Consider the following 10,000-nt stretch of genomic DNA (forward strand, 5'->3'; position numbering starts at 1 on the left):
GTGAGTCAAGGCCATGCAGGTAGCAGGGCTGGAACTGGGATTATAGACAGCCTGTGTCCACTGTGCACACTCAGTAGCACAGTCCTGGGAGCAGGAAAACTGTCCACTTCTCTGATTACACAGTCTGGCACGCTGAACTTCTCCAGCTGGATATGCAGAGACCCAGGGACAGATGGGCAGATGGAGGCTGACATCACTAGAGTGACGTGACCATCTCGTTGGCTGCTTCCTTGCCTTCATGGAGCTTCCGTCCACGTAGGAGGAAGGCCAGCGGGTAAACTGAATGACAAGGAAGGATGTAATCAGGAAGTAATAACTGCTCTGATGGAATACACTGGGGACGTGAGAGAGAGCAAGGCCACGGGCAGCATGGCACGGAGCAAATGACAGTAGGGACCTCATGACCTGGGGGCCCGAGATCCTCAACTCGGCATCAGAGATAGCAAGGTGAGGCCGAGAGAGGGTGCCCACCCACAGGGAGCTGGCCTCTACCTCTAGCTCCGTGTGGCGCTCTGGCCTAGCTGCTTACCATGGTCACTGCCTCCTGTTCGTGGGCACAGATGCGGCTGGACTCCATTTCCCGGCCTCCCTGGCAGTCGGGCGCGCTCAGCTGTTGAGGTCTAATGGTGGCATGTGAACTTCAGCACAGCCCATAAAGATCTCCCACACGTTCCCCTTCACGTCCTCCTTCACGTCCTTGAGACCTGAGAAGCCATATGTCGAAGATGATCGATTCAGCGGATAAAAAGAACCTGGATCCCCGAACTCTGGCTAGGAGAAGAGCTACCCACCAAGGAAGATAAACCCATCTTGGACGTTACGCAAGGGAAGAAAAGCCCGGGATTGTATTAAGCCACTGAGATATTGGGGGTTACACGTTCAGGCAGCTCACACGCCACTGAATCGCTGAAGCCACTGTGTCATTGCCACGGCTGCTCATTTGGCCCTTTCTCAGCCTTATCGTATTACCACTTACCTTTTTCCTTTCAGGTCACTTTTCCTTCCTATAGGTCCCACTCCCTCAACTGGGATGGCAACAGGGCAGTCAGAGGTTTGCCCTTGTAAGGTGAGTGCTTTCTCTGTTCTCTGCTCCTTAAAGCGGATTCTGCCTTCACTGCTGTAGCATGTCAATGGATGCTCTTAGGGCCCTTGAAGCCATTTGTACTTTTAGGTGGAGGAATGCTTATTGCTCTGTCTTTCAGTTTGCTTAGACGACATGCTTTCTACACTACCACGAATACGGTCCTTATCTCAGTCCTTCCCCAAATTGTGATCATGTCTGAACTAGCGGGGCCCGGGTGAGTATGACAGAACTGCTCATACGCTGCTGTAGCTGCTCATTTCCATGTCCGACTGTACGCTTTTTCAGGACAGGGAGTATTTCCTGGGCACCAGGCACAGTATCAGGCACATAGGAGGCGTTCAACGAATGCTCGCTGAAGGAACGAATAGGGTCACTCCACGTCGTCAAACACACCAGGATGCTATGGAAATAACCCGCAGCTTTTTCTCCCCCCTGCACTTTTTGGTATTTTATTTAAAAAGGTTGATTTATATAGACAGGTATTTGGGCAATTAATGAATCTTTCTTTATAATTTTGTCAATTTCCCATGTAGAGCACAATTTTTCAGGGATACATGAACATACCCATATTCATTGGAACAATGTCTTTGGCTGTGAGCTACCACAAGATCTTGTATGTATTTCCCTGTGCTATACAGTATAATCTTGTTCATCGATTCTGCATCTGCCTGTCAGTGTGTGCACATTTCGAACTCCCGGTCTGTCCCGTCCCACGCCCCTCCCGCTTGGCAACCACAAGTTTGTTTTCTATTTGTATGAGTCTGTTTCTGTTTTGTATTTATGTTCTTTTCTGTTCCTTTTTTTCCCTTCAAAATCATCTTTAAAGCAACAGCCTAGGGAAGCCTGCTTCCAAGATGTCGAAGCGTGGCCCGGGCTTCCCGCACAGAGCTTGGGGCAGGGGGCAGGGGCGGTATGGGCTGTGCGGGGAGGGCCAGAACAGGAGGGGAGAAATCTGCGGAGCAGGGGCAGGGGAAGGGCTGGGCCAGGAGCGGAGAGCCCGGTTGGGGCGGTCTCGGCTGTGCGGGGTGAGCTGGGGCGGGGGGCGGCGTCTGCTGCGCGGGGAGAGCCTGGGCAGTGGGCAGCCTCAGCCGGGCGGGGAGATCTGGGGCGGGGAGGACCGAGGCGGGGAGAGCCTGGGCGGGGGTCGTTCTCGGCCTCGCCGGAAAGCCGGGGCTTGTGGGGCGGGGCGATCTCGGCTGTGGCGAGACAGCCTGGGAGGGGGGCGCCCTTGGCCGCTCGGGGAGATCTGGTGCGGGGGTCGTTCTCGGCCGCGCCGGGGAAGCCGGGGCATGGGGCGGGGGGCGATCTCGGCTGTGGCTGGACAGTCCGGTCCGGAGGCGGCCTCTGCCGTGCGGGAGAGCCGTGGCGCGGGGAGAGCCGGGGCGGGGTTCGGTCTCCGCTGCGCAGATCGTGGCGGCTGGGGCCTGCGGGCGGGCTGCTGTGGACAGCGCTGAGCCGCCTGCCGAGACTGTTGAGAGGCGCGCGACTCCCGGAGGCTTGGCCTGAGGTGGCTGCTGGGGGCTCGGTGCCTGCCTGGAGGCCGCAGGGAGAAGGCGGGCCTGGGGCTGGGGCTGGCGGCCCTCCAGCTCCGACAAGGGACCTGTGCCCGCGCACTACCAGCTAGTCTTCACCTGCGATGTCTGTGGGACTGGGTACTCCAAGCATATCTCCAAGCTTGCCTATCACCAGGGTGTGGTCATTGTGACCTGTCCTGGCTGCCAGACCCACCACACCACCCCGGACAACCTGGGTTGGTTCTCGGACCTGGATGGGAAGAGGAATATTGAAGAAATCCTGGCAGTCAGAAGGGAGAAGGTATGCCAAGTGGCTGGCAAGGGGGTCCAGGAGCTTGTTTTAGAGGCTGCGGGGTCCCCCAAATCCACCAGTGCTGTGGCAGGGGCTGAGGACCAGGATCCCACCCACCCTGGCAAGAAGGAGACCAGCTGACTCACCTTCTGCCTTCAAGAACTATACTCTGGCCCTGGGCTGCTCTGGACGTGCCAATTTTTTTTTTTTTTTTTTTTTTTTTTATCAGTAGCTATCGTTTGCAGATGTGGGGCCTGGGGGTCTCCTGCTCTCCCTGGTTCTGGAGTCAGAAGGACTCCCGAGAACCCTCTGTGGGCTGCAGCTGGGGCCTTCTGCAGCTACAGGCCATGTCCCAGTGGGAAGGGGCTGGACTTGGAGTCTGCGCCCCTCCTGGCTGTGGCTGTGTGGCCTTGGGCAGGTCACTTTGCCCCTGTGGGCCTCTGTCTTCCTGTCTCCAGATGAAAATGCTCAGAGCGCCACCTTGTCAGGAGGACAGGCAGAAAGACAAGACTCAGAACAGACATGGGGTGGCTCAGTCCTGCCCCAAATGTCAAGGTCCCCGTCTTGCTGGTTCTCAGGGATTCCAGGAAAGGATGGCCAGTTAGCCAGTGTACTTCCCGGGTGCAGGATCAGCACCCCCACACCCATCTGCAGATCTTGTCCCTCTGGCCAGACACAAGGAGGCCCCACAGATCCTTCTGTGGCACCTGCTGTCCCCTGGACAGCACTGGTGAACAAGTGCCAACTTCAGCCCTGACTTTTGGCCACTGGCCAAGCGGTCAGGAAAGCAGGCCACTCACTGTCACCACTGACAGGCAAGGCAGCCGTGGTGACAAGGGGCGTGTGTGCGAGGGGTGCTTTCTGATGGGCGGTGGGCCGCGTGCCCCGCATTTGTCTCCCAGCCTTGTCTGACTGTCTTCTCAGGATGTTCCTGTGTTTATGAGAGCGTGTTTATTTCCAGAAGCCTTCTGGGCAGTGTGAGCTTCAGCATTAATCACCCAGCCACCATCTCACAGGATCCCAGCAGGATGCTCGCTCCCAGTTGCCGACCCCCTCGCCCCCGGTCCTCAGCATGGTTCTCGAGGCACTGGCAGTCTGTGCTCTGACTCGGTTACCCCCGTCCTTCCCCTTGGCGAACAAGCCTGGATTATTCCAGCCCAGAACCCCCTGTTCCATTTGTGAAGTCCAACCTGGAGGCTGAGCCAGCAGCCCCACCACTGCCTGTTCTCCTGTGCCACAGAAGCCCCAGGTGACCCACTGGCCTTGAAATGCCTGATCTGCAGGGCTGGGTAGAGGCATGGCTGCTTTGCTGACCCCAGACAGTTAGGACCTGAATTCGGGGAGGTCCTGGGGGCTGGCTGGACTCTGAGAGTGCAGGGCTGGACCTTGGAGGGCCACTGGGACCAATCCCGCCCTCCACGGATGCGGAAACAGAGGCCTGTGGTTTGGACATGTATGCTAGCCGTTTTTTATTGTCTGTTTTCTGACACTTTGACATCTGGGTCCCACTGACCCTGGAGGGGCTGCCCCTCCCAGGGCTAGTCAGTTCCTAGAGACAGTAGAAGATGCCAGTGAGCACACCCAGGGCGGGGACAGACAAGTAGGGGCAGCCCCTCCACCCAGAGATGCTGATTCCTCCCACCTGCTAGTCCTGCCTCCCTGTTGCTCGCCATGGAAACCACAGGAGAGGCTCTTGCCCACTTTTTCCCCTCCCCTGCCTCCTGACCCGCGAGGGCCCTGCTGATGCTCCTCCAAGGGCTGTGCCCCATCTGCACGGATGCTTCTCAGCCCAGCCAGGGCCCAGTGGTCCAAGTGAGCCCACTTTGTTCGAGGCCAGGCTGCCACTGACTTCAAGACTTCAGAAAGACATCTCAGATGCGAAGGGACCCATCACAGGAATGTCCATATATTTTTTCTTCTAAGCCATGACTCAGGAGTAAAACAAAATAACATTGTGTTCAGATCCAAGAGACTCAGAGAGTTTGCCGCTGTCAGGCTGTCACTGAGAGTGAGGACGGTTGGATTGAAGGAAGAAATGAACGAATCCCAGAAGGAACGAGTGGAGAGTGAGACACGAGGTGGGGAAATGGGTGAGTGCAGGTCTGTCAGACAGTCATGACTGTGTAAATCAAGCATCGGGGGTTAGTAAGAACGATTATCATGAGTAATGAGAAGGCAAAAACCTCTGTGGTTCGGTGTTGTGTCCTGGCCATCACCGGCCACCCTACCAGGGCTCAGGAAGCCTGAGCTGAGGTAGAAAGGGCAGAAAAATACCTATATACTAGTCACTCACATCCATCTGTTTAAAAAGAATTGTGCACCATGAACAAGTGGGAAAGATTCCTGGAATGCAGGGTGGCTTCACCCTAGAAAAATGCATGAGTATATACTCCATTCCATTAACAGTGTGAGGAGAAAAAACAGGATCATCCCAATGAATGCCGAGAAGGAAATGGATGAATTCACCACCATCTTCTGAATTTCATGGAAACATGAGAAATTTAAAGGGTCATATACACACAATGTTTTTTTCTTCAATAACTCTAGCCCAACTGGATAATAACAATTTTTAGAAGTATCACAGCATTATATACTGCGTTATAGCACAATATCACTTCAAACTGTTCCTCATGCTGTGCGTCAGGTCTTTTAGAGCCTCATCAGAGAAATGGCTCCATTTAGTAGGGATGCTCATTGCAAGAAAAACATGCTTCCTTTATGCCATCGAATTTAACATAGATTGTTCAGGAGAAACCCCCCCCCCCATTATGACAGTCATGCAGAGCGGTATTTCTCCATGTGGTGACTGATCCCTAAATTCAGTCCCATAGTGGAACTACAGGTCTGTAGGATCTAATATTCTGACTTTGGATCCCTGAGGGAGTCAGAGGTGTCCCCTGAGTCCTAGAGTGGAGAGCCACACAGCAGGAGAGTCAAGGGGGCCAAAATGAGAACGGAAGTGAGAGCAGATGGTGAGATGTGATGTGGGAGAGCCCTGGGATCATGTGGGTCCTGGCTGAGGGGCTCTGTGGGAAGGTCTTCAGGAGTAAACGGCCTGGCAGGTGTGGCAGGTGAGGAAGGTGCCTATGTATGATGACCTCCTGTCAGGAAAGCTCCAGGAGTGGCCCCATTTCAAATATATTCCCGAACCTGTCCTATCTTCCCTCCCAACTGTATTCACTCAGCAATACGTGTACATCTTCTTGGCCAAGTGCTGGGCTGGAGATCTGTAATATGCTCAAAACCAGGCATAGACTCTGCTCCCAGGTGGCTGAGCGTTCGTTATACTACAATCCAGGGAAAGCCGTTGTAGGTAGAGGAGCAGGTAATTGAAATCAAAACCTGTCCCTCTCCCGCAGTTCTTATCATCACTGTTCTTTCTTCTGACACTTTAGGATACACAGGATTGTAGCAAAGCCCCCCAGGCGAAAGCAGACTCAGTGCTCTGGGGATAGAAGTCGATGCGGACCCACCTTGGCTGTGCTGAGCAGGAGAAATTCCCCGGTGAGTGACTCTCACCGAGACCTACTGCCCTGCTTCAATTGTCTCCTAGGGATTCAGGGACAACCCCACTGTCCTGTGAGCAGACGTCTTTCTACCCAAATCTACATCACACACACACAAGGCAACATGAATTAAAATATCTCTACTACATTGCACTGATTGTCAAAGTCTTTTATTTAAATAGATATTTACAAACGCAGACGGTTGGAGGGAGAGAGGAAGGGACAGAGGTGGACACAGATGGGTGCTGGACACAGACTAACACATGTCTGTGTATCCCAAGGGACAACTTCCACTCAGTGGCCAACTTCTTTTTGTGAATTACAGTGTATTGAGATTAGACCTGAAATGAGATTGAAGGAAAAAACCAAAGCTCTATAGCTTAAAGAAATCCTCACTTTCTAAAACATGTTCTGAGGGGGGCTAAATTGGGAAGGACCACGTTGGAATGGAACAGTGTTTCTCAGAAGCAGTGACACCCCTCCCTCTGGTGGCCATATGGGAATGGCAAGTGAGCTGCTGGCTCCATGGATGTCGGACAAACAGGCAACATTCACACAAACACAACATCAGTCTCACTGCTGGAAAAAAACAAACCCTCTAAGATCAAAATTCGGGGTTGCCTTTTATGTCCTTGTCTTGATCATGACATGACCGGCCACTTACCAAGGGCGGGGTCTCAGGGAGTGTTGATGGAGGCCCTGAGCTGGGCCCTGGGTCCACAGCAGACAAGGGAGAGGAGGCCGCTGCCTCACAGGACCTGCAGGGAGAGATTGGGAACATGCTGGGTTCACTTGTCCACATCCCCGCCCGGTGTGCCTGGTGCAGAGAAGTGAGTGTATCCAAACAAAGACATGTAGGGCACTTTGATGTTTCTATTAACAATAAAACACAAACACAACAGGCCGCAAGGAATATGTTATCACCTCTAAGAGTAATCCGGAATTGTAAATCACAGACACCTCAAGAACAGTGGGCGTCCCGGGCCTGAAGGCGACGGGAGGCAGCAGAGCCTGACTGATACTTACAGCGCGTCCCTCTGCTCTGGCTCTGGTGCTGTTGCAGGCAGGAGAGCTGGAGCTGGCTCTCCATCCAGAGGGGCTTCCCCAGCGGGTTCTGGAGCTGGTGCTGTAGCTCCAAGAAGGGAAACTCTCATCAATAGGACTGCTTTCCCACGTGTCTCCCAAAGCCAGGGGAGCCCTCACTGCTACTCAATCAACTCTCACTCCCTGACTCCACCCCCAGGGAGTCTTCCCAGACTCTGCTCTGTGGGGTCCAGTGCCTTCCCCTCCCCACCCACCAGATCCCCCACCCTGCATCCTGCTCACCATCACTGTCTGCCTCTGGGAGCTCCAGTTGCTCCAGCTGTGCCAGGAGGAGGTGGGCCTGCTGCTCCAGGTCGGAGCCAGGCATGCTGAGCTCTACGTAAGCGACAATGGTCTTAAGGCATGGGAATTCTGGAGGCTGGTGGAAATCGTCTGGGTACTGGAACAGCCAGGTGCCCAGGATGGAGGACATGGCCCTGGGGGTAGTCAGGGGGACACCAGGGTCAGAGGCTTGGCCTTTCCTACCATGCTGGGCTCCCAGGGTAGCCCTGCGGGGACCTGGGCCTTTTTGCCTTTGGCTCCTGCCCATCCAGAGGCCGGCTCTGCTCCATGTCCCATCTCAGCTGGCAGTGTGGGCAGAGGCGGGCTTGGACACAGAGGAGGGGCTGCTACCAGCCTTCTGAAGGGACAGCCCTGGCTCAGTGGTGTGACCACCTGTCCACCACTTCAGGGACAACTGTCACACTGCTATGTCCCTCTCCCTGCCCCTCCCCACTGGATGGCACATCTGTGAGGACAGGCAGGCTGTGCGTTCTGGGCACTGCCCTCTAAGGGACACGGGAGCTGCTCTATCAGTGCCTGAGCCAGGAGGGAACAGACAGGCTGTGTCGGCCATCCAGGCTGCCCACGGGCCTCCTAACTCCACAGACTTTAGCTCCTGCACCTGCTGGCTGCAGAATCCTCCAGGGACCCTGCCTGGGTCTCCTTCTGCCCCTGCCACTCAGCATCATCAGGATGGGCTCAGCTGTCCCCTGAGGCTCACTGGGTCCCCTGAGCACCAGCTGAGTCCCCACCATTGAGGCTCCACTAGATGGTGGGCAGGATGCTCTCCACCCCTTGCGTTCTGTGTCTCCCATAGGGCGTGTGGGCAGGGATGGGATGTGTAGGGGATGGTTGTGGGTTTTCTTCAGGGTTGACTCTGTCTTCTGACCTCCCAGCTGCCCCTCACAGCACCACAGTCCCATCCACAGCTCTCTGGGTCTCGTCTCCTCTTTGCCAGGGGAAGCCCTAGGACTTTTGCTCTCAAACCAGACTCACTGGATATGTGGGATCCTGGATTCTGCCCACCTTGGACCAACCAGAGAGCCCAGAGCTTCACACACTATTTGGGGAAGGAGTCCTTCCCGCTTCAATCCAAAAGACTCACTGTTTCAGCTGGTGCAGGGGTCCCCCGTCCTCTTCCATAACAGGGAGGATGCATCCGTATCTAGAGGAGAGCAGGAAGGCGTCACATGGACTGTCCCGAGCACACTAGCTGGATGTGCTGTCTAGTGTGACAGTGTGACACCCCAGAGAATGGAAGCCCTGGAGGGCAGGGCTGATGTCTGCTCGATGCATTAAATGATGGTTGTTCCTAGAAAAGCCCCTCGCCCTGGGGGCCCTTCCTATACATTGGAGGAATGAGTGAGTGAGCCCACCCGGCCCCACAGCGCACATCTGAGTGGGCCTGGGACCCCACTTGTCCCTCCCAGGGATCCCTGCTCTCACTCTCCCAGGACAGGGACAGCTAATGGCGTCACAGATCCCCTTTGAAATGGGAAAACAGTTCCACCCAAGGCCAAAGTCCCAGTGACACAGGAGGCAGACGCTAGCTCTTGGGCAGGAGGACAATGACAAATTCGCACAACCACAGCCCCGCCAGCTGCTCTTGCCCTGAGCCAGGTCCCCAGAGAGCACCTTCCGTGAAGGTCTCCCTCTGATCCTACCCTCCTAGGGCCTGATCCTCTCTTGACCCCAGGGTGCAGGGGGGAAACTGAGGCTTAGGGAGGTAGAGGAACAATGCCTCATGGCACTGCTGGTAGGTGGCCAGGTCCCCAATGTCCCATGAAGACAGAGTGCTCACCTCCGGAACAGATGGTCCAGCACCTGCTGGGCGGTGGCAAAAGTTCGATAATTGCCCAGAAATGTGTTCACATAGGAGGGGTGGCCGCCCAGGACGGCAGGCACCAGCTTTGCCACCAGCTTCTCCAGCCTGTGTCGCTGGAGGCTCCAAGCCCTGTAGGCCTCATCCCTGCTCCCTGATGGTCCAGCTCCACCCTGGGGTGGAAAGAGGAGAGATGTGAATCAGAGGCAGCACCGGGGACCCCCAGGCACTTGGGGCTGGAGATTAGACCGAATCCTCAAGCCTCAAGCTCTTGTGACTGAGGTGGAACAGGGGAGCCCTGAGCAGATCCAAGGTTCTCGGCATCACCAGTACAAGGGGCGAAGGGCGATGATGAAATGCATCAGTGCCTCAGATCCCTGTGTCAGCACCGCAGTGCCGGCCCCTCCCTGCATGCAC

The 10,000-nt window shown here is 55.4% G+C and overlaps 1 protein-coding gene and 1 long non-coding RNA gene across 4 annotated transcripts; one reads left to right on the forward strand and one right to left on the reverse strand.

The window, feature by feature from the left end:
• Positions 1–2,014: 2,014 nt before the first annotated feature.
• LOC135321800 (uncharacterized) lies at positions 2,015–6,528 on the forward strand. 2 transcript variants are annotated; one of them, XR_010381875.1, is made up of 3 exons: positions 2,015–2,109; positions 4,853–4,980; positions 6,286–6,528. It is a non-coding gene; the product is annotated as an uncharacterized LOC135321800 (long non-coding RNA). The 2 variants fall into 2 exon arrangements; XR_010381874.1 differs by lacking the exon at positions 2,015–2,109 and adding an exon at positions 2,426–2,899.
• A 22-nt stretch (positions 6,529–6,550) lies between these two features.
• On the reverse strand, positions 6,551–10,000 carry LOC135321799 (ral guanine nucleotide dissociation stimulator-like). Of its 2 annotated transcripts, none has more exons than XM_064487891.1 (6): positions 9,563–10,000; positions 8,867–8,926; positions 7,723–7,916; positions 7,423–7,528; positions 7,061–7,154; positions 6,551–6,737 (listed from the first exon to the last, which is right to left on the reverse strand). In XM_064487891.1, exons 2-6 carry the CDS (start codon positions 8,902–8,904, stop codon positions 6,732–6,734), a joined length of 438 nt encoding a protein of 145 aa, XP_064343961.1. In that variant the 5' UTR covers positions 8,905–8,926; positions 9,563–10,000; the 3' UTR covers positions 6,551–6,731. The 2 variants fall into 2 exon arrangements, with proteins under 2 accessions (XP_064343961.1, XP_064343962.1); XM_064487892.1 differs by having other exon boundaries at positions 7,423–7,522; positions 9,563–9,998.

Source organism: Camelus dromedarius, chromosome 8 (genome assembly GCF_036321535.1).
Source record: "Camelus dromedarius isolate mCamDro1 chromosome 8, mCamDro1.pat, whole genome shotgun sequence".
In the NCBI taxonomy this organism is placed as follows: Eukaryota; Metazoa; Chordata; class Mammalia; order Artiodactyla; family Camelidae; genus Camelus; species Camelus dromedarius.